At 39.3% G+C, this 24868-nt stretch overlaps 1 protein-coding gene across 2 annotated transcripts; it reads right to left on the reverse strand.

The window, feature by feature from the left end:
• Positions 1-4711: 4711 nt before the first annotated feature.
• Positions 4712-24558, reverse strand: ar (androgen receptor). 2 transcript variants are annotated; one of them, XM_070917150.1, is made up of 9 exons: positions 24055-24558; positions 23411-24006; positions 18074-18225; positions 17797-17913; positions 12406-12684; positions 9954-10098; positions 5649-5779; positions 5387-5538; positions 4712-4870 (listed from the first exon to the last, which is right to left on the reverse strand). In XM_070917150.1, exons 1-9 carry the CDS (start codon positions 24556-24558, stop codon positions 4712-4714), a joined length of 2235 nt encoding a protein of 744 aa, XP_070773251.1. The 2 variants fall into 2 exon arrangements, with proteins under 2 accessions (XP_070773251.1, XP_070773250.1); XM_070917149.1 differs by having other exon boundaries at positions 23411-24558.
• Between the last annotated feature and the right edge of the window lie 310 nt (positions 24559-24868).

The following is a 24868-nucleotide window of genomic DNA, read 5'->3' on the forward strand; positions in this document are numbered from 1 at the left end:
TAGTTGATTACTTTTTCATCTTTGCTATGACATTTTATAACCAAAAGAAGACAAAGAGCCATGCAAGCCACTCTGTGAGGCTGTAAACTGGCACTGTGGAGCTTTGAGCACAATTTTGGACCCATTTAAAGTTTGATGTGACATGGCGCCTGAGAAAAAAGTCACAGGATCACCAGAGTTATTACAAGTCGTCCTTTAACATGAATGCTTGTACCAAAATTCATGGAAATCCACCCGATAGTCGTTGAGACATTTCCGTAAAAGTTGCAAATGTCACCTTGCTGGTGGCACTAGAGGAAAAGTTAGGGGAACCCCACATTCCATCCTGTGGGCATCACATATGTCTAACAAAATTTCATAGCAATCTATCAAATAGTTGATGAGATATTTCAGTCTGGGCCAAAGTGGTGGACCCACCGATATACCAACATTTCTTTCCCTAAAGCAATGTAGCTAGCATGACTAATAACAATCAAACAATTTTCATGTGATAAATTTCTGTCCCCATCCAGTCCTTCCCCTGTGGTGTTGCAAACCTCCTAGTCATCTGAGTATGGCTGTGATCTTTGCTAAAACTCAACCATGCTGCCTTTGAGGAGCATAATTAGTCATGTGGCTCCATGAGGTTGGACCTCTATTTATTTCCATCCAAATATCCTGTTTCAACAGGAAAATCCTACAATTTAAGAAGAAAGATGTCCTCAAAATGCCAGTTAAATACAAGACATTAAACTTTCCAAATGATGCACTCAGTGGTTCAGTGAAACCTGCATCTGTTTCAAAAACCTGTGTGGGACATTTTATTTATTCTGCCATCCACTCCTCCCAACGCATTCCAAGCCTTGTCTCCCCGCCTCACCCTCTTCATTTCTCATTTACATCTACCAACTTGTACCTCGAGGTCTAACATCTACTGTACCTGCCCCAGCCGTGGACTCGCCGGTTGGTTGGCCCACGTCGCAGACTGGCAGAAATCCCCATGCCGATTTCATGCCAATTCATATGACCTTGAGCTTCAGTAAATGAATATGCAGCCAAGTGCAAGACTCTCGGATAGGGCGGCACACACACACGAACAAAAGAATGTGTGTTCTCACTGAAGCAGGCTCACTGTTGAATTGTTGAATTAAACATGTATTTACTGCTTTATTTTTGGAATGTACCACCTGATACCTCTTTTGCCATGTTTAATTCTCCCTCTTACCCAGCTTTCATGCAGCGTATGCAAGACATTATTTGCTGCAGCTTGTGCAATAACCTGAACTTTCAAACAAACTCTCATCCCTTCTTCAGAGTCAGAATTATTTTAATTGCCTTTAAAAGATGACGCCGCTTTATACCTTTTGAAAAACACACATACAGTATATTGAAAAACACACAGGTCACAAAAGGTATAAATCATACAAGAGATGGCTTTAAAAGTCAAGTGTCCGGACATCGAAACAGACATTAAACTAAGCAATATATACAGTTAGTGTAGCATGTACAAAGAACCAGGTTAATATGCAGTACATCGGGCACATACCAGCTATTGCCAACTGACATAATACAAACACTGTAGCCTACTGTGATTATATTGTATTAGTATTAAAAGTGTACAAGAGCATCTGTGTTCATGTGTGATGCATAATAAAGCTAAAACTGTAAAAATCATATCAAGGATAAAGAGTAACAAAAATGTTAAGTGTAACAACAGTCTGACTATATAGTGCATTCAGGAAATGTAAGAAGGCTTGATAAATGCCTGTTTCTGAAATGTTGAATTTGATCAATATTTTGTTCTGTTGGTCTGTTTTTGTACATGCAAACATGTAATCTTAATTAGACTGAGCTGCTTTCTCAAATTACACATTTATTGAAGTGTCAACGCTATAATTAGCCGTTGTGGTCAGACCTCATGGATTACCTGCACTTGTTTGTAGCTACTGGACTCCATTTTCTCCCCAATTTCTTTTTCATGTAGCAAAGATTGTATAAAAAGACAAGATGAAGATATGAGGACCTATGCAGATGAAGTGCTCTAAATGCTTTACATTTATCAGTTACAAAAAACTCAACGTATCACTGTACACTGTACAATGAGATGTTATCATGCCTTCTGACAGATGCCCCATGCAGTGAACGGTGAGGCATATACTTATACAAAGACATGATGCATGCATCTACAAGCGTGTAAAAGAAGTGCGGAGCTGTTAAAAACAGTTGATTTTACAGAGTTATAAAACATTGTTGAAAGTTATTGAGCGATGCAGAATATACCACGGACGATTAGTTTGAAGTTTTGTGTGTGTTGGACTGTTATAAACACGGAGCAGCTGGATTGAGAGAAGCGATGATCTGCTACATTTCGAGTTCATTGACTGAAATATACTATTTGAGTCACATCTACACTCTGCATCATGCAGACCAAGTTGTATGTACAAAGTGCCTTACGTTTTTTTTAAAATAAAACACAAAAACTGATAATTGTATTCGACTCAACTGATTCATACTTTTCAACAGTTTTACTCAAGTTGTCTGTGATCAGTTATCTTCAAGGCATTCCACAGATTCTTCTTGGTTTTTCATCTCCGAGGTTTGGCAGGGCCAGTCAAGGACTTTCTACATCTAAAGCCCTTCCAGTTTTGAGTTGGCTGTATTATTATTTGTTGTCCTGTTGGAACATCACTGCCCTAACCTAAGATCTCTGGCACTCTGAATCAAGTTCCTCATTCAGTATTTGCCTGTGTTTGGTGCCATGCTTTCTTCCTTGTGTCTCTACAAGTCTCCCGATTCCCGCCGCTCGCAGCACGATGCTGTCAACACCGCGCTGTCTGGCAAGGGCGGTGAAAGACAGGCGAGGAGCTGTGGGCTCTGCACTACATTCTTTATAGTAAATGCAAAGGTAATCTAGAGGGGGGTTTGATACTTTCTACAAGGCACTGTATCTAAACAAGGACATGCTATTGTGGTAATTTCTTCAGAGTTGCATTATGAATTTTATTGATTTTATTTGATTTGGTGCAAGATATATTTGGTAAGAATATAATTTACTGTTAAGAACTAATTGTTGGATTGTAAAGTAATCTTAATATTTAATTGTCAATAACTAATAAACTGTGCAGTTGAGAAAATCATCTTAACAAACTGTCCAATTTTCACCAACTTCACTCATGCCAAGTATCTGCTTTAACACGTACATATTAATAAGTTCATGGTTTAAAATGAGTAACATGAAGAAGAAGAAAGCTCTACACATTTGCTGCCGGCGTGATGAGAAAAGGTTTTAAGTGCAAAGCGACAATAAGCCTGCAGTGTGTTCTGGAGACGTCTGCATTGCACTGCATTGGCTCAGTCGAACGAGGACAATGTACTGTGTGAAGGCAACATGTGCAAATGATAAAGTACTTTAAAGCCATATTTCATTCTGTAGATAATGTTTTAAGTTTATAACTCAGGTTGTTTCTTTCAGGACTGTGACCGTAAGCTGGAATTGGACATTATGCTGTACTTTATAAGAATTGTACTACTGATCACGTATAATATTTGATTTCAGAAGTAGACAGGAGCAAATAGTAATGGCCAAATATGGTGAAATATTTTTTTATGCTTAAAACACACAAATGTGAGGTTTTGGTTGTATGGCTGCTACCAGACACAACACCTGTCCAACAGCCTGACATGACCTGTCATCTTGTCTGCTGTCTTTGTAATTTTGTACAATCATTTTGATTTTAAGTGAATACTGGATGAACACAGTTTGGCATATATATTTTCTATTGTCACATAGTCAAATAGTGAAAAACAAATGTAATACAGCTGCCATCAACTGCTGTCAGAACCACTTAAATCAACCACCCAAAGAAGCAGTAAACACATCTGGGAGGTATTTTTTTTGTGACCCTAGTTGTTGAGAAGCTCATCAGTGGCACTAGAACTTGTAATTTCACTATTTCGTTTCAAATTAAGACATCATATGTCTACACAGTAGACTTAGCAGCATTCACACAAGAGGAAAATCCTTTTTCTTCAGTTCAGTTCAGCTCACTGTACACAAAGTATAATGTAGCACATCAAGTTTGTGTTTTACAGCTGGAATACTTGACTGCCATATCTACACTGATTGTCAAACAATTCTGATTTCTGATTTTAAGGCACTTAAATGCCTCCAAAGTTTCATTTACCACTCTCAATTTCACACGCAGGAACTTAGTAGGTGCACCTGAATGCAGCACTTAGGAAAGCAGATTTTGGTAAGTTGATGGGAAACAAGTATTTGTTTATTTCTGTCATCCAATTCATCTGCTCTTTGGGCCATCTCTTGTTTTTTAGTATTTGTGAATACTTGTCAAGTGCATGTATAATGGTGGTCACATGCGGAACGTAATGTTTTTAACCCTGCCACTTTTAGGATGCTGTAATCATGATTTACAGACTTGCCTGCGTATGTAAAGTAGCACCTCTGCTCCCGCTGAAAACACAAACTCTCCACTCAGAAACGGCAGAGCTGTCAACAGGTGATGCCTTGCGGTGCTTCAGATAAAAGCTTTGAAAGTTCTGAACAAACTATCTCAATTATGGCTAAAAGGAAAAAAAAAACTTGAGCAATATAATAATGATTACAGGACAGGGCTAAGAGCTATTAGACTGAGGATGTAGGGAAACAGTGCCTTCGTTAAAGTTTATGGAGGCAGCAAATATGAGTCACTTTTTGATTTAAAAAAAAATCCTTCTACTCGTGAAACAAGATTGGTTTAGCCAAACCTGCCAGGATCTTTGGTACATGTACTGAGATTATTTCTCCAATCATCTCTGGGAAGCTGACCTTCGTGGGGAGCGACTGAGCCTGGACAAAAAGGTCAAATGTAAACTGATGGAGCTTCTTGACGGTCTGAAAGAAAACAGAGACACACAAATAAATAACATCATCTGACCAAAAATCTACTACAAGCAATGTTTTGACAATGACTCAGGAAACATGACTCATGAAAATATAAGGTACACCCACTAATGCTCTGCCCTAAAACAGGTGGCATTGCCAAAAAATGTGAGCTTTGAATCATATTAAACTCCTCCGGTAGGCTTTTTTTTTCTATCCTTAAGTATGATTATTAGATTTTAAGGTTAGTTTTTAAGGTATCAGATTCTGCTTGTACTAGCTTGAATTCAGCATTTTTTCCGCGGGCTATTAAAAAAAGCCACAGCATCCCCTGTGATTTAATTACACGCATTGCCAAGAAGAATTACAACTCTTGCTTTAGACTTTCCCCTGCTCTCTAATTCTGTCAAATACATCCACATGTTCAAATGTCTTCAGCTTCCGCAAACTCTCACAATTCAGTCATAGCCATAACATCGATGTGTACGTGTAACAACAGCTAACTTGAAATCATTAGAAGTATCTCACCATCTGGAGAGAGTCCAGGAGTCGGGTGAGGTGGTAGAACCTCTGAGAACAATTGGTGGTCATTCGATAGTTAATGAGGCGATCAAGTTCGTTGATGTAGGTGAGACGCAACTCATCAAAGTACTTCTGACTCTTCAGACCCTCAACTGGAACTGGTTAAAATAGAAAAACGTTACATTTCAGACTTTTTGTCTACTGCATGTCCACTTCTGGGTTAAAGTAACGCCGTTCGTTTTGACGTCTTGATGCTCGGCACACTTACTAATGCTGAAGAGAAGCAAGGCCTTCATGCAGAGGAACTCCTCCTGAGAGATCTGCAGCAGTAGGAACTCCTGTGAAAGGTGTCTCATCCGTATGCAGTGCTCGTACATGGTGGAAATGTGCATCCGATTTCTGCAGATGTAAAAAGGTCAGGGTGAGAAATGTGAAATAACTCAAATAAATGTTCAAATCGCGAGAGGCGGCGGACAATTTGCTGTACACCTTGGACATTTATTCTGTAATGAATAACTACTGAAGAGGAAAGAATGTCAGAGGTTAGATCCATATCTGTTAACGGGGTAATGGGGACACTGACAGAGAATTATCCCTATAACAATACATATTTCTGCTGTGTGATCTTTGACATCTGGAGCAAGATGTTAAAAACACAATACTAGAATCTCTCAGTGTTTCAGCCATTTGTATTCTAAGAGGTGACTGGATATTTCATGTTCATCACGCCTGAATGATCTTCAGTTATTTCAACAAGCATGGGGAAGAAGAGTAGGAGAGCAGGCCTTGTGATCAAAGTTTGCCATCTCCTGCAATATGAAATGACTCGCCCTTTATTATGAATCAGGAAAAAGACCATTTGTAACAAATTCTTATGCTGCAAAGATGAAGCACATTTAAGGAATTAGTTTAATACTGAACTTTCACCAGTTGCAAACCACAGAAAAGAGCTCAAATTGAAACAAAAAGATATGAAATAGAGCTCCATGCCTCTGGAAATGGATGCAGAGTTTCAGATATGTGGTTGTATAAATGTATAATATCCACAAAGTTTCTGGATAAACTAATATAAACAAACTTTGCGAGGACGATGATGTACATGGTTCGTGGTTGGGGATGATGTTGAATTGAAGCACTGATCAGAACTACTGTGCGCTAAGCTGCTGCACCTGCTCTTAATATGCCACGTAGCCGACATTATGTGACTTTCAAACCCCAGTGTCAATCTCGGCAGATGGCTGAACTTCCTGGCTTGAAATTTCATCAAGTCAATGTGGAGACACTGGTGATTTGTAATGGTTTATTAACTTTCTTGCCGAGAGTTAGATGAGAAGTTTAATACCACTCTCAGAGACCAGCAGCCGCTTAGCTTAGCTTAGCGACTGGAAACAGGGGGAAACAACTAGTCTGGCTCTGTCTGAAGTTAGCAAAATCTGCTAACTGCTATCTCTAAAGCTCACTAAATGTAACATAACAAACACATGTTTCATCTTAGTTGTTTCCAAAAAACAAAGTGTAAAAACGACAATACACCGTTTTATGGGGGTGCTATGTGCCAGACTCTTTCTGAACCAGGAGCAGTGTTTCCAGTCTTTATGCTAAGCTAAGCTAATTGGATGCTGGCTCTATCCTTCTATTTACTGCACAGATGTTAGAGTGGTATCAATCCTCATCCAGGTCTTGGAAAGAAAACAAATAAGCATATATCCCAAAATGTCAAACTACTGCTTTAAGTCGGCTAAAAATGTCTGTATAACAACCTGAACCTGCATACAAACCTAAAAACCTGATAAAATCTTAGATTTTAGTATCACCTGTGTTGTGAGACAAAGTATCACAGCAGATATCCATTCTTTCATCTATCTTGTTATAACAATTAAAGTAAACCAGAGAACTGTACTCCTGATGTGACTGTGGTGGGGTTTCATAAAGGTGAGGTATATAAGTACACCTGCTCTTTTCGCTCAATGAAAAAGCCCAACAATCTTTCCAATTACGATGACTGTACCCAGGTTTTTACCCCTTAAACGGCAGGCTTGGCTTGGCACATAACAATAAGAAGCAAATTTAAAAGACGATAAGGAGCACTTCAGTCCATTAACACTTTATGCTCAGATTTCTTTCAAATAGCTTAAATTATCCACCTTTCTGACCTACATGGTCTCACCAGCCCTAATTCAGTCTTCAATTTCTGAACTACTGATCCACCACGCCTTGAAAAACAATCATGATGTCAAACTTTTTCTTCTTTAGATTCCAAGATGTGGATTTTTTGCACTAACAAAGATTATAGAAAATTTGGGGGAAACAATTAAATGTTCCCTGTTTTTTCATTTCATAACCTGGAACTTCAATCTGTTGGGGATTCCCTGATACTCCCTGATCTGTGCTTTTGCATTATGGCTTTATTGTTTAACTAATATGCTCTTTTTACACTTTAAAGAGGTAAAGTCATCTTGTCTATCAGAAAAATATAGCAGTTATTGTTGTTAATGGAAACTTGAACTAAAATGAAGAGCGAAATGAAGTGGCACTGCACTGAATTCACACATCAAGTTCAGTTTACTCGTCAAAGAGATTATTCAGCCTGTGAAAACAGCTGTATGTCGGCTGTGGCTGTGGAGGTCTGACAAAATAACCTTGATGTCATCAGGGTTATCTCGGTTTGGAGACTACAGATCTTTTGCAGAGAGCCTGATTTACAAACTGGTGGTAGGAGTTTGAAAGACACTAGGCATGGTTTAATGGTTTCAGCCATACTTGAGGTTAAAAGTCTGGATAGCTCAGTCTCTGCTGCTTTGATTTTGATCCATATCTGTCTCTTATAAGTCAACTTTATGGAATAACAATACAAAAATCACTTTAATTACCCTGTGATTGAAATCACCATTTTCTTCTCTTCTTTCTATGGCTAATGTGTAATGTGTGTTTCAGACACTCCATCTGTTGTAGACACTCAACATTTCCACTTTTGGAACCTACGTAATGATTGTGGTATCACTTTCGAGGACAATAAAAAGGAAAGAAAACAACTCACTAATGGACCTCTCTCATTTATTAAATGACACAGTTTGGGTTTAGTGGACCAAACAGAAGATACAGAGCAGTCTAGTGCTTAATGTGTTGTAATTTGGGCTTTTGTAATCCACTTATGAATAGTGTCATCAATGTGAGATGCTATTAACTATTCAAGCAATTAATTATTCCCATATTTCCTGCACTTGGCTGCTTGGATAGTTTTTTTTTTAAGCTTTATTTATTCAGCGCAGGTTCGCTGAGCGCAAATGTTCTTTTTCAGCAAGACGCTGCCTCACACTCACTCACACAGTCATAGCTGGGAGCCTTCCCAGTATAACCACTACTGTCTGTCAGTCACAGAGCAGCGTCAACGGAGCAGTTTAGGTTTTGTTGCTCATTTACTTCCCTGCCCAGATTTATTCTGCCAGCTGTCTTCCACGCTATTACTCTAACCTTGTTACTTAGTGTTATTCATAAATGAAATTCTTATTGGGGTTTTCTGCCCAGCAAATTCCACAGAGATACTACAACATATCATTACTGTAGCTTTCATAAAAGCAGAATATAACAAGGGACAGGTGTGAATGTGTTAAGGTTTTAGTTTTTGGCAAAATTTGATTTCTTTTTTTTTTTATGTGACAGATCTATCCACCTGTTCTTGTTCTGAAGGCTTGTATCTGGATAATTACGTCTGTCATGATAGAAATCTTTCTGCCTTTTAATACATTTTAAGATCTGATACTGCACAACTGGACGCGTTACAACCACATGTGGTAGGGGGCATGAACAGATGTTGCCCAAAGCATGATAACACCTGATAGGTTTGGCTTGGTGGTAATTATAGATCTATTATTATTATCAATATGAAAACAGTATTTATCAGCACCAAACCTCGTTCTAAAGTTCCAAAAATCAGCTCTAAAAATGTACACCGATAAATGTGGCATAGATGGCAAGACACATGCATTTGTTTGGTTACTGTGCTGTTGTATTATACTTCTATCTAAAAATATGATGTGTAAAAACTTTGGTTAAGAAGTAACCATTGATTTATAGATCAACTTACATTATCTACTTCCATAAATCTACGGCAGTAAACATTTGATGGAACTAAATAAGTCCATTAATATTCCTCACTTACATTCGCACAGACCTCACCACTTGTCTGTCCTGAGTAATATTCAGATCTGAATCAGCTTCACTCACCGGGGCCGTGATAGTTTGAATGCTGAAAACTAATGTTCCTTGCTTTAATCTCACAGTAACAAAAGAACACCTAAGGAGGAAATTGGATGAACATGGTCCTAAAAAGCCTGCAGCCATTTCTACTTCACATTTCTAAAATTCTGGAGATGTCTTTTGTGTTTGTGCATGAGCAGGAGAGCAAATGAGAGAAAGAGACGAAGACAGAGAGGTGTCTGTATTGTGTACGACAGCACCAGCTAACTCACTGGGGTTGATTTCTATATATATGTATAATGAGGAGCACAGCATGTTGGTCACCCCCTGATAAAACAATTTTAGAGAACATAATTGAATTCAGAGATGTACATACTCATTGAACACAAGATCCGGGGCGAAGTAAAGCATCCTGCCGTTGACGTTCTTATAGGACCTCCATCCCAGGGCAAACACCATCACCCCCATCCATGAATGTTGAATGACAGTCATTTGGTCGTCCACATGGAGATTTCTAAAACCTAAAGGACAAACAATCGGCATCAGAAAATATGACATAATATGGCATATTTTGTACTACAAGAACCACAAAATGTTTGTTTTTCAGTACCAGATATATATAGTATATTAAAGTGATACTCCACCCAAATACTTTTGAGTATTAAACAATTGAGGGAACACAAGTTCTTTGTCTCTGTAGATGATAATTTCTCAAAACACTGTAAAATAACTTGTGGGGTCATCAATCTACATTCTCTACATACACATACACGCTTACACTCTCCACATACTTACTCACATACACAGAACAATCTTTCGTCATCCCAGTCTTACCCTACAATACACAGGTCTAATGTTGTTCACTGTACTCTTTGTTTGAGCTATTGTCATGTATCACGTCATGTCATGAATTGCTGTGTTTGCTCTTTAACTGAAATGCAAAATAAAATTTAATGTAAAGGAAAAAAAGCTTTTTACAGCTCAACCAGGACAAAACTGAAATCTTAGTTATAGGCTCTAAGTCTCAGAGACGAACTGGCCACAAAATTAAATTCTCAAGGACTTACCCCTAGCCAACAAGAAAGAAACCCTGGTGTCGTCTTTGACTCAGAGGCTTATGTGTCATCAAATCTAATGCTAAACAGCTAAAGTGCAGCCATCTCTCCCTCTGAGTGACACAGAGAGACTAATGCCTGCTTTTATATCCAGCGGACCAGACTATTGCAATGCTCTGCTATCTGGTCTACCCCAAAAAAATGTATAAATCAGCTGCAATTGATTCAGAAATCTGCTGCCTGAGTGCTGACTAGTGCCAGAAGGAGAGGACACATTACACCTGATTTTTGTAATGATTTTAAAATTCTTTTACTTGTTTTTAAAGCACTTTATGGTCTTACGCCAGACTGTTTGTGTGACACGCTCACAATGTATGAACCAGGATGACCCCTCAGGTCTTTTAGCTGTTCCAAAGCGCCATCGGAGGATCGGAGATCAGTGTCTTTTAACATAAACTTGTTATAAACTAACCATGTTAGCCTGGCTTTTGATTAGAATGTTTTATTGCAGTGATTGAAATTGTATTTAATTATCTATTTTATTGTATTCATCTTTTAAAATGTTCTAATTGCCTTTTTTTATTTTATTTCATTGGTTTACTAATTCACTTTAATCATTTCTATTTCTTGTGTGCATCAGTCTCACATTGTTTTACAGTCTTATTTTCATCTCATCAGTCATACAGGTAAATCACTTTGAACTGCACCAACTTGTATGAATGGGGCTATACAAATAAAGTCATCATGCTGTCACGACAACTGCCTCAGCTGTTTTTGTTTTTATTTTTAACCATTTTGCCTCCCTGTTCCTCCTTCCAGGCCCTTCATTTCTAGGAAGCTTTGCACCATTACCATTCTCCACTGGCCCACCAGATGCCCTCAGACTTTCCCACCAGATCCCAGTCACCTGACTGCTACATCCACCTGCTCACCTGTTTCTCAGTCCTCAATTACTCCCCACAGTATTTATATCAGCCCCTTTTCTCCCGTAAGTGGCCAGATCGTTAACGTTCCCCTTCAACCTGAAACCAAATCTGTCCCTGCCTCCCGGCACCTTTTACTTGCATCATTCAAGTTAGCCCGAGGATTCTCAGCTACTGGACTTCCAACTTTTTACAGCCACCTTTCAAGTCCACACGGGGCTTCGCTATACAAACTGATACTGAGGTAGCAACACAGGAACTGTTACAGTAAACACAAACCAGACGTCTGTTCGACATTTTTAAGGATCCCCGTAGTTGTGTTGTATATTATTATCCATTGTCCATCATTTTAATTATGGGTAGGAAGAGAGCAGTGATTTTCTGTGACTGGATAATAACTGAATGTTTTTTCTCTTTTGAATTTTCTGGGAGTAATCAAGCTATACCGCTGTAGTCCCTCTGGTTCGATTTTCCAGTTGTATGAGCACAATCACACTTTTCTACTCATTTATATTTTCCCTATCCAACAAAAGTCAAAGGCCACAGATTAAAGGGCTGCAGCTAAAAAATGAGAGCTGGTTCACTTTCAGCTCATTGTTTTGGGTTTATGTCTCACAACTTTACTGTTTTGACAATAGCCAGCTGTTTTCAGGGAAAAAAATATCTCATAAAGCCACTGTACACTACCTTCCCAGCAAAGCATTTAGCTGCCAAAAAGCCAGACATTTCCCTCATATAACAAAAAATGAAATTAGGGTAACTCAAGAATGCATAAATGAGTAAATAACTCTCTGTTCTTAAAAATCAGCTTATCACCAACTTGCTTCAGAAACCTCAACTAGTGTCCTACCTGGCAATCCTTTTGCCCATTTGACCACTTTGACCAGTTGTCTCTCTCCCAGCTCGTTGAGGCTGGTGAGCAGCGTGGCAGCTGAGTCTGGTTGGCCGTAGTCGTGTCCTGCATTGACCACCTCAGGCTCAATGGACTCCAGGATGTTGAGGAAGACCAGCTGGGAGTTGAAGCTCAGGCCTGACTTAGGAGAGATATTCTGGATAACCTCTAGAGGGTCCTGAACAGGATGATCCTCTTCATGGTTTTTCTGTTGTCCGATCTTCTTTAGTTTACGTGCTACAAACAAAAGGAGTTAAGAATCAGTACATTTTTTTTTGAAAGGTTACAACTCAAGCTATGACAATTAATGTTTCAACTTTTTTGTCACACAACCAGTTAACAAGCAAGCCTGGTCTTCAACTTCCAATCCACCAGACCAGTTGTTTGGCAAATGATACTAAATGACGTTACAGTCAAATCGTAATTTCTTGCAAATTGAATTGCACACTATACAAAAAAGAATAATCAGCTAAAAGTCAGATGTTTATTCCCCTTATTTCAGGTTTGACTCATCTGATTGATTTTGACTGTCAATCCAGCCTCTCCTTGCTCTAAAGACGTGTGTCTGGAGCCGTGATTGACTTTCTGCCGTTGATTTTAAGATCTTTTACTGCACAATTGGACCCATTACAGCTAAATGCGGTGTGCAGAATGAACAGAAGACACTCCAGTGGTGATACCGCCGCGTTTCCCTTTCAAAGAATGATCACAATCGTAGATACTAGTACAAATAGTGTATTTATCAGCCCTGATCTTTTGATCAAAAATCCAAAAATTTCACCCTCTCAGGTCATCAGTGCTAAATAACACAATCTGAACACATGGTATACACACTATGAGTAACTGTTTTGTCTTTTGAACAGTAAAGGAAACTTGTACAACCAAAACTACTGTGCTGAGAATTAATGTAATTCTACTTCCTAAATCATGTTAGAAATGTCTCGTACTGCAGCTGTGGGTTTTAAGTAACCTTTTGAGGGAAATGTCAAGACTGATCTACTAATAGCTTTGAAGACATTGAATCATATTCAATTTGAAAGAAATCTCTCTGAACAGATGAGCCTCATCTGGTGGAAAGGCCCGTGGTCATCATGTGCGAGAGAGCTTGCTGGTGATGTAGATGTATAAATTGTGTTTTTTTCCCCCTGTTATTACATTTTTTTTCTCCCAAGAAGGTTTTGCAATGTTGAAAATATATCTTTGAACTATACCGCTCACTAAATCACGCATTACATTTGAGTTTCCTTAAGCACCACAAAGCATATACAGTCAGGATTAAGAGACAACAAAACAACAAATACTGTATTTAAAAAAAACCTGCTCTCCCATCAATGCAATGACAAAGCTGCAATTTCTTTCCCCACAAATGCTGAAGCTCCTGAGGCAGCTGCTCCATATGACAACCTGCACTTACAAACTAAATTGGAGCCCAGCCTTTGATTTGGTGGAGTAGACTGCCATGTACAGTAAGCAGCAATACAATCAGAATGGAGTAATTATATTCTGCTGAACGGCTGCCAAACACATAATATAATTTAGTTCTTTAACAGGTTTAAGACCGGCAAACACTCGCTGCACTCAGTAACTGACTGAAGTAACTAACTTTTATTTCCACCAGCAATAGAGCTGCAGGCGGTTAAACTTCAGCTCAGCCTGTTATTTCAGAATGACAGCTGTGCTGGAGAGTGAGTGACAGACAAATACAAATGGTGACTACGTGCTGAGTGCATCGAAGAGCAGACATCTTTCCGTTGTTCAGTTATGTTTAAATTCGTCTGCAAAGAGGGATACGCAACAAGATCTCCAAAATAAGTGTAATATAATTAATTTGAAAAGTAATGTTTTAGCTTGACGGACCATAAAAACTAGCAGTTGCCTCTTGCAGCTTCTGTGCAGAGGATGTCTCATTAAAACCGCAGCGTGGCTTATCTGTTCAGATGGATAAATATTAGAATTGCCAGTTATAGACATGACTTAAGTCTCTCTCAAAAGTAGCGGGGTTGAAAGCAAATTGCAAATTACATAAGGAGGATCATTTGCACTTTCTCACACTTCCATGTCTGATCCAATAACAAACATTTCACATAAAAATGGTTAATTAAAAATTCCTCCCTAGGATTCTCAATTGTGAGGCAGGCACTTGATCTTTGCAGAGTACAGTGTAAATAGGTTGGGTTGAGCTAACCTTCGGGTCCCCATGCTTGAGTGGAAGCCAATATAAACAGGAGGTTTGACATCCAAGCGATGGATTCAAGCACGGCCTTTTGTTACACTCACAGTTTACATTCAGAGGAACAATTATTAATCAAGATGTTGTTAATAGTCTCTATAAAGTGTTGGTATATGTTGAGCCGAGCTGTGGCGTCAGTATCACTGTCTGTTTCCAGCTATAACTGACCTCCAGTGAATGAGTGGCAGACTTATCCATTACAAGCCCATTTTCCCTCAAATCAAACTGCAAAATTTATTGGACATTTTCTGCTGAATGCACTCACATTTTTGGTCCCCTTCCTTCTATGTCATTACCTGTCTCATCATCATTATAATCACCATCTCTATCGTAACTGTCTTTTCAGGTTGCCAGGTACAAGCTTAATTGCACAAAAACCACACAGGTCAGTTTAGCACTTTTTCCTTCTCTTGAAAAGTCTCTTTGTGTTATGTGTGCCTTTGCAGATCCCACTTTCCTCTCACTTTGGTGTCCTGGTGGTAGATGTCATTACATCATTAGTTCACCGATGTAAGTTGTGTTTCTGGGAGGGTGTGAGGAGGGGGCGGTGTGTCAGAGAGTCTGATAAAACCTTTCACAGAGTCACCTGTTACTTAAAACATCACACTTCCTGTTAGTTAACAGGAGGGCACAATCCAGATAAACACTACAATGTAAAGTCACATGAGCTCTGCATGAAAAGGTAAAAATAGGGTGATACCTTGATAATAACAAGGCAATAAAAATAAATATCTTTTCATTACAAAGGTTTACTTTTTGGGGTAATCATGGGTTGATGTTAAAATCTTACATATGACCATTTCAATTAAATATCCATGACTCAGGGCTGGAAAATGGCATCTATGGTTATATTAATATATATCAATATACCTCCTTCATATTAACTCAATTATTACTACATTCTTCATTACTACATAAAGATTGTACACTAACATTGTTCCATTATTATTGAGAGAATATCATCCTGACTGATTATGACTGATAAAAGCGTGTTATTACACCAAAGCTGAAATGATTACTCGATTAATCAATATGTGGATTGACAGAAAATTAATTGCCAACAATTTTGATGATTCCAGCTTCTCCAATGAGGATATGCTGTTTCCTTAGACTCTGGGAAATTATAAGAGGCATTTTTCACTATTTTCTGACACTTTATAGACAACATGATTACTCGATTAATCAAGAAAATAATAATTAGAATAATCGACAATGTATTTACAGCCCTGTCCTATATTACACCATTATTACCTTGTTATTACTGACATGCTCCTCTCCCTTATGACTTTACCACAGTTCCCCAATTGAGAGAAGACCTCGAGACAGATGAGGACAGATGTTTAGGAACACCATGGGATCCCCAAGGAGAAGTCAAAGGGAGTTTCTGGGGGAAAGGACGCTTGTTTGCAATGTTGAGATGGATGGATACATTAAAAATTAAGAGTTATATACTAATGCCCACACAACAATCTGGAAAGTAAGTTGTGGCACAAGTAACCATTACCTTTTTTTCTGATACAGCCTGCTCATCACAGTCCATATAAAACTTTCCACTAGAAATATACAACTTTTTTTTGAATAAGTGATACATTTAAACTGGCAGTGGGATGGTGCCAGAACAGTCCTACATCACTGCACTGCCTTTTTCCATTAAGAAGTAGGAGGAGAATGGCAGCTTGTGTAAATCATTAGCTAACGCTCAGTCGCTGGTAGTGAAAATGCATGTTTAATATGTGTGTCAAGGTTTACACTTTGAGTTCGAGACTCAGTTTGCTCTGGAAGCTTCATGAAAAAAGTGTCCAGCTCCAAGAAAGTCAGGGGTTGAGGTCCTACACTGTAAAAGGTTTTAGATAAAAAGTAGTAGTTACATTTCAAGACAAGAAGCCGAAATGCAGATGTGCAGCGAGCTTCCTTCAGGTTGCTGCAAAATGAGACTGCCATCATTGTTTGGCAGCAGTAACCTCCCTCCTCGGCTTCTATTTGGGGATGTGATTAACATTCCGGGAATAATATGGAATTAAAATTATGAAAAAAACGAAGCTTTCAAGCAATTTATAATAACTATGCTTTTCAATCTTGAACAGATGCCAAACGCAACAAGAGCCAGAGATTTCATTGCTTCTCTTCAGACCTTCTAAACTACAAGGAGGGAAACAAATAACAGATCATAATTATACAGATTTTGTAACTTAATTGATGTAACTGCCAATACATTTGCAAGTTTTTAATAAATGAATTAAAATCCAATTAGTCAAAGTAGCAGTCTCCTTTTCTTTCAGTATTTTATGACTTGGCTTTGAAGTATTTCGAGTAAAAAACATGTAATTTTTCTGCCTCCACTTCTACAAATGATTGTCATAAATTTTCCTGTGAAATGCCGCGACTGAATTACATGTCTAGGATGAGAACATAAGTGAAAGGAGGCTCTTTTTAGCCACAACTAGAAAAGGTGTGCCTTTTTCTTTACAATCACAGCATTAGATCACATTTTCCCTCCATGGGTTTGTCAGTGACTGGTGGCAAAATTGCCAGCATGTCTGCTGCTTTAATTCACATGTCTCATGTCAGCTTTGTGCTTCCAGCACAATTTTCACTGTTAACAGAATGAGAAAATGGAAGAGAGTGAAAATTGAACACAAGGCTAAAATTAGTCCACTACATGTCAATCTTTACAGCCTAATATGACAAACAGGTCTGGGTGACAGTAAGGAGAAGTGAATGAAATAGGTCTAAATTGCATGGCAGCTCAGTCAGGGGCTTGATTATCAGTAACATCCCCTATTGTGATGATGCTGCAATTGAAGAGAGTCAGCTCAGATGTGCAGTGTAGAGAGAATAAAGTACTTGGTCTAGGGAAACCATTAATAATTTCACTTTTAGGACTTTTTCTGTAGTGTGCTTTGTTCATCCAGTGTGTAGTGCAGTGTTTATCATAGTCCATACTGCACAAATGTATATATTCTAAATTCATATTCATACTGCTCACATCCTAAAGTATGAAGTTAAATGAAACTGATGACTCAGTGGTTGGTAACGCTATAATAAACTGCAGCAATAATATAAAATAAAGGATAACTGTCTCTTTTATAAGCAGGTTTTAGTACATTAATCCATCCTACCTCCGAGAGTCATTCCAGCTTCAAAACACTTCTTCAGCCGACAAGACGGACAGTTCTTCCTTCTTAGCTTATCAATAGTGCAGTCGTTTTTGCTTGCGCACAGGTATTTCTGTTTGCCTACACGGACAGAGAAACCAGAGGTTACTTGTTGAATGACCGAAAATGTAAAACACTGGATGTACAGAATCCCTCCAAGGCAACAGGTTGAATACTGGCATCAGTGTTAATGTTTGGGACGCCAAACTCGGGATCCAAGTCACCCCAATTTAAGCTTTACCTTCTGCAGCTCTTTTGAAGAAAACCTTGCAGCTGCCACAGGTGAGCGCACCATAATGGCAGCCAGATGCCTCGTCTGAACAGATCAGGCACATCCTCTGCGGTGGAAAGAAGAACTCCATGGGGAACATGTGCTCTCTGCCAGTCTCAAACCTGCAGTCAAACATATAAAACAGGGATCATATAAACCATGAACAGCTACAGGACACTCGACAAGTTGCTTGTCTCCTGTTGATGAAATCTAATTGTTGGTCACTTTGGTATTCTCTGTATCTGTATCTACTTCACCTGTCATACACTACCTCACTATTTATTGTGAATGTTTAAGTGCAATACATGTATAGTGCAATACATATATAGTCATACACTACAGTGCAACACATCCATACATATATATACATTGTTACTGTATATATATATTTGTTTTACCTCACTTCACTTAAATACTGTAAATGTGTATATTTTTTATTTTCTATTTCTTATTTTTATATTTTGTACATACCTTTAGTTCTAAATTATGCTATTTTTCTACTCTGGAATGGGAGCACCGGTACTGTACAATTTCCCCCCGGGGATCAATAAAGTATTTCTGATTCTGATTCTGATTCTGATTAAATCTTTCTAATATTTTTATCATTATGTTTATGAGAACCCATTGTTGATGTTGCTTATTATTCATTGTTTCGGTATTTCAGTCGCTCTCAGCATTTCGTGTGACTTTATTATCTGATGAAACTAATAGCCCATTTGGGACAAATGAAGCCCAACCTTGAACTCATAAACCCCAGCAAGTCCATAATTAGTTTTTACTTGTTAAATACTGCCCAAACTGTAACCACAAAGCAGTTAGTGTCCATTCCCCATCAGCGTGCCAAGGCCTCTGGGTGTGTGGTTAAAGGAGGGCAGAGAGTGTGATGACTGAGGATGGTGTGGGAAAGATTTGAGCTCCGACACTGCGGCCAGGAGGGGCACAATGGGCGCCCAGCTTCAGCCTTGAACGCAGAGAGATTGGAGAAGGCTCAGACATAATGTTGCCTCAGTGACGTGCAGCTTAGATATCAAGGTTTGGTGTAAAAAGAGACAAGGATGAAGCTTAACTGAAGAACCTCCACCGTGTCCTGATTGGTTTTAGGTCACAAAGGACATTGGGACAAAATAATTAAAACAGATATTACAAAATCTGAATTAATTATGCTATACATCGAGACTCTCTATGCAGTATCATAAAACAACGAAGACGATCTTACATTCAGGCCAGTCTTGGAGTGGTGTGAGATGTGAGATAAGGGCTGTGAATAAAATGAGATGGTAGTTTAAATAATGCCAGTTGAGGTGATGAATGGTGACAGAGAATTTTTCTGTGGTCTGGGATCCATCAGCCATAAATGTAAAGAAGAGTATGCCAACGCTCCGTGGGCACAGATCAACAAAGGCAACTGCTAATAACCCCCAACGGATCCAAGATACACTTTCGATTTACCTTAAGAGGTACACCTGAATAAAACTTTGCTTCCTATCATGCATAATTGTGCATATCCTGACCCCTCCAATTCTTTTTGAATAACTTTGGCACAAACACAATAAATCTTGTTTTTGAAAACAGGAAGCTCACAGGATTGTCAGTTTTATTGGTATAAGAAGGTGGTAAACCATGTTTTTTAAACAAGTTTAATATATCTTGGATAAAGTCTGATAAAAAGCATGGTGGCATTTGTTATGGTATAAAAAGGTTATAGTGTTATTTTTCAATTTTAGAAAAAAAAATATCATTAGGATTCTTCATGGTTTGTGAAGGTACAATTAGCCCATTAACTTTAAGTCTAGTCCAGAGGATGCAGCACACTGCTACGTGAGGTCATACACTTGTTGTTAAGTGTTGATCAAAATAAGAAGTCATTATTTAATCAGGTGGACTCATCAAAATCAAGATCTCTTTTTCAATAGACCAGAGAACAGCAAAAAGGTGAAAAGAAATGTATAAAAGAGTATGTAAATGTAAAAGTTCTGACTTTCAGTGTCTGTTGTCATCAGTTTCAGGTCGCATAATGGAAGGAAACAGTTAGTCAAGTGTAGCATTTATGTGTGGAAACTCTAAAACTAACCAGCCCTGTGACCTGGAAGTTTCTGGATTTACAAGCATGCAGGGATAAAAGATCCTGGTGTAGTTCCAAGAGTAGAGCTTAACACATATACTGACTACTGACTAGAGTTTTTATGTTACTTTTATTACACTTTTTTAATGTGATATCTCCTTCTCTGTCAGGGATTGGGGAAGATATAAAAATTAATTCTTACTTTCCAGTTTGTGTGGTTAAAAGACGTTTTAATATATTTGCCATAAATTATGATCATATTCACGTTTACTCACACCATCGCAGTGCAAGAGACACTAGATTCTTTTGTAATTAATACATCAGATGCACAAGATAAAACACATATATTCACTGACCCAGATAGATGTTTTCTATTACATTACACTGTTTTGTGTGAAACATCTCCACAATTTTCTAATTTACAAAAAAAGAAGGGTTTCCTAACTACAGAGGTCGGTAAAATCTGATTCAAGCCAGTGTCCATGCTGTTTGATTGAGCATGTTGTGGTGCATTAGCAATATATTTCTATGATGCTGTTGAGCCACTTCCATGAGTGTTGATCAGATAAATATCAAAGAACTGTTTGAAACACCTGCTTGTTTCAGGTTGTCCGATTTTAATTTTGTTCAAGCCTTTGTATCATTTGCTAAACTAATATGTGTCCATGATATTGTTGAGGTTTCAGTGAGCATGTGAGCCTGGAAACTGTGCAGAATATAGTTTCTGTTTTCACTCATTTGTGAGGTAATGACATGCAGTTACTCCTTGGTCAGAGGACACACAGAGTAGACAGGCATGATGTATTTCAGCCCATGTGTGGGACTGTATATAGAGCTCATGTACTTTAAGAGCACAGATAGTATCACTGACTAGTTTCTTTACTGAATTCCTCTACTATACATTTCTCTCGCCATTCATAGGTAAGTGCTTTGCTCCCTTTCCACTCTGGATATCCACTTCACTCCACACACAGATGAGTCCAAATCTGAGGCGTACAAGGTCCACTTCTCACTCTGCTCTCTGCTAAAGCCCCTGTAAAAATCTTAAACTCTGGTTGGTTGTTAAAGATAAATCCATCACTTCTGTCTGCTTGTGTGAAACTTACTGAGTGCTGCCCATTCCACCAAGGTAATCATTTAAAAAACCCTTTAGTAGAACAATTCCAGGAAATAACATCTCTGTCTGGACTGCTGGTGTCTTTACTAGTGCAAAGTGCAGGAAACTGTAAACAAAGAATTAAAAAAAGGAGCATACAACAAAAAACTATTTTTTGTGTATTAAAAGTTAGAAAAAACTATGTTTGTTTAAAATGTTCTGTCTGTGAGCATGACAGTCCCGATGTGGCCCACAGATGGGTGACAGACCAATCCCAGAGTTTAATCAAAATTACAGCTACACATACCTGCCATTTAACCTCAGCCAGCTGCGCCGGTTCACTGCCACACGAGGCCAGAGTGGCACCGTACTGTATTGTGATAGCAAAGCAACAGGTGCTCGTTCATGGCAGATATTGTAGCGATTTGGTGACTGAAAAAAGTTCAGCAGAGGTCTGCAAGAATAACTGATTGTAGATACAATCATCAGGGATCTGCGTCTTGATTCAAATCCCAGCTCAGTAGGTCAGGCAGACCATGCTGCTTTACCTCCATGTGTTTCACAGCAGAGATCAGTGGAAGAGTGGAAGCTCCTTGTTTGTCATTTTACAGCTGGTTTCACTGTCCTCACATTTAAGACGGCCACTGATTTCAGTTTCCTCTACATATTCCTGCCCTAGATGTTTCTGGTTTAGTCACTTACTGTACATACAGGGCTGTACAGGGTCTTAGTGTACTGAGCTCTCAATCATTCACCAGCCCAGTGAAATCCCAGACAGTCGGAGAAAGGGCATGATGACGTCAGGTGCATGTCACCTCTGTCTGGTGTACACATGGTACTCGTGGCTGTCAGTCAAAATGAAGGCTCCTTTGTATTCCTGGAGGCCATACTCGGATTTGGCCATGCAAATGTAACTTTAATTTATAATGTAATCTTTAAAAACACTAAAAGAGTACATGAAACCTTTGGAAACATTTGTAAATTGATCAACTAATGTATAAAACTGTCACAGAACTATCAACACTATAAAAAACATTACTTTGCTGTAATTCACTCTGTGTAGTGACTCTGATTTATTAATGAAATCAATCCAACAACTTCAGTGATAATATTCTCTTCTGCTCACAACCAAAGCTCAGAAGACAAAGAAATGTTTCAGTGATACATGCTTTTTGATTGGGTGCATTCAGAAATAGTTTTAGTCCTATTAAAGAATAGGATCACACTTTCTCCACCCATGTTCAAATGGACATTATGAGCACGTGCCACAGACAAAACACTGAAAACAGACACTGATATTTTTTATGTTTGAGGAAGGAGGCCAAACAAGTACAAAAAAAAAAAGCATGGGGATATGTTCTTGAACAGAAATTTCTATGGATTTGATGTTTAACAAATCTTATAGATATTATTACTTTCTTCTTCTTCTTTTTTTTTCCAGTGTTGACATTCACAAAGCATATCTTTATAATGGCTTTATAATGTGGAACATATAAATGGAAAATGTCATATAATCTGAGGGGACATCATTTTTAGTCAGTAATATTTTAAACTGAAAAACATCAGCTTGCATCTTGCACATTTAAAATGTCAAGGAAGTACAACCTCAGTTTGATGAGCTAAAGTTAGCCAGTGCATTCATTGAAAGTACATGTCCTAAAATACACCTATATCTTCGCAGTACAAAATGTGTTGTTTTTTTTTATCTTTTCAGTTTGACATTTGATTTTTAATTGAAAAAAATAATTGTAGAATAAATGTATTTGTTAAAAACACACCTTACATAGCTGTCTGTAAGAAATAGATAAAAAGACAGGATGAATGTTAACGTCTATTCCCCTGATGGGTTGTAATATGATGAAGGGTTGCTGTTACTGTCCAGCAGATTGTCAACCTACAAAAACATCTCATTTATATGGGAGTACCTCCTCAGATGACAGACTCTTAACACTCATGTCTGGGGTCAGATTAAGGTCAGACTGTGGTCAGATTTGAGACATTTGAGAAAGTGCCATTTTTGTTACAATATCATCTAGAGGTCAGAGCAAACTCTCCCTTTTCTGCTCCCTAAACATTATTTCAGACACATTTTATTATTATTATTAATAATATTATTGTTATTATTATTGTTTAAATTATTATAGTTTACCTGGTGTCATTGTACGCGACATCCAGCCATTCGCCCACTTCAGTCTTTATGTAGTTGGAGTTGGGATAGGGCGGCCTCAGCATCCCGCCAGGGTACCACTGCTCAGGGCGCGTGACGCTCCTCTCGTATGGATTACATATGAACGCGGCGGTGGCCCCCGTGCTGTGTGCGCTCATGCACTCCCTCGAGCCCCAACACGGGGAGCTGTACTTGTTGTTAAAGGTGTAATTGCTGCCCCACAACGCCCCGGCAGTTTCACCGTCCTCGCATTTGATTTTGACGCCGTGTTGTGGCAGATAACCACCGAACTTGTTCTCCATGGCTTCCCCGAAGTCCCTCGCTTCCTCGGGGGGCTTGTAGACTCGGCACGGCCTCTCTGTAGCCGCCTGGCCGAAGCGTGCCAAATTGCCTGGCGCGGATTGGGCATAAGGGCAAGAGGCTGCACGCGCTGCGTCCAGATGATCTATCTCTTCTGAAGTTATGTCATCAGCCTTGCACAGCGGGAAGTTTTGTTCGTCCACACATGTCCGCGTGGAGGTGAGATGCTGCATGCGCGCGGCACTCTCTGAACTTTTGAACATTTCCACCAGTTGCTTCTGGCCGGGCAGCAGCCGCGGAGATGCCTCGGTGGCGGCAGCCTGGGCTCCGGGACAGTTCAGAGGCACGGCTCCGACTCCGAACAAGTACTCTTCTCGCATGTGGTCATTTGCAGCGCATGAGGGGAGAGCAGGGTCCATGTCGCTCGCGTCACTGGACTCCGTGGCCAGCCCCAGCGACACGGACACAGCTTTGCACAGCTCCCTGGCTGTTTCTGAGATTGTGGCGCAGGCAGAAAAAGAGCGGCTGTCGCCCACACGGCAGTCAGCGTTTAACAACTCCTCCTGAGGAGCAGCAGCTGTCTGGCAGCAGTGTGTTTCCATGTCACAGGCTGGCGGATTAATGTGTCCGGATCCGTACATGTTTGCGTCTGCGTTGCCGGACTCTTCCAGGCTGCAGGAACCGTTTCCTATTGAGTTTTTGGTGAAATGAACCCGACTTTCTTCAGTTTTGAGTGCCATGCTGGGAGCGCTCACCACGTCGCCTGGCTTTATTTTCTGCCCCCCTTCCCAAATTTTGCCACAAGATAACTGTCGGTTAGTCTGGCTCATTTCCCAGAAAGTGTTTACCTGGCCAAGAGACCGGACCTTTGCACGACTAAAGTCTCTACAGGTCCTAGTAATAGTCACAGCTCAACCCAAGTCTCACGCTGTGAGAAGCGTTGTGGTAGAGGTCCTAGGAGAGGTTCAGGAGTCACAAACTCCTCCTAAACTGAGATGTTCAGAGTCAGAGACGCCCGAGCTCGGTTTGATTAAAAGTGAATTCAGGAGAGGACTTTTGTACCCGTCAAACATCGGCACCTTCCCCCACTGAAATAAGAGCAGGGCGTTTAATGATTAATTGGTCAAACATTTTTAGATG

The sequence above is a fragment of the Enoplosus armatus genome, chromosome 13, assembly GCF_043641665.1.
Source record: "Enoplosus armatus isolate fEnoArm2 chromosome 13, fEnoArm2.hap1, whole genome shotgun sequence".
Taxonomy (NCBI): domain Eukaryota; kingdom Metazoa; phylum Chordata; class Actinopteri; order Centrarchiformes; family Enoplosidae; genus Enoplosus; species Enoplosus armatus.

Bases quoted from the DNA above. Each gene is read 5' to 3' on its own strand.
- ar (XM_070917149.1), bottom strand. From the start codon at position 24,558: ATGAGCCAGACTAACCGACAGTTATCTTGTGGCAAAATTTGGGAAGGG. The intron at 12,685-17,796 runs GTAGGATGGATT...TTTTGTTTGTAG, and splicing joins AGCTGGAATGACTCTCGGAG to CACGTAAACTAAAGAAGATC. The intron at 4,871-5,386 runs GTGAGATACTTC...GTTTTCTTTCAG, and splicing joins TCCTGGACTCTCTCCAGATG to ACCGTCAAGAAGCTCCATCA.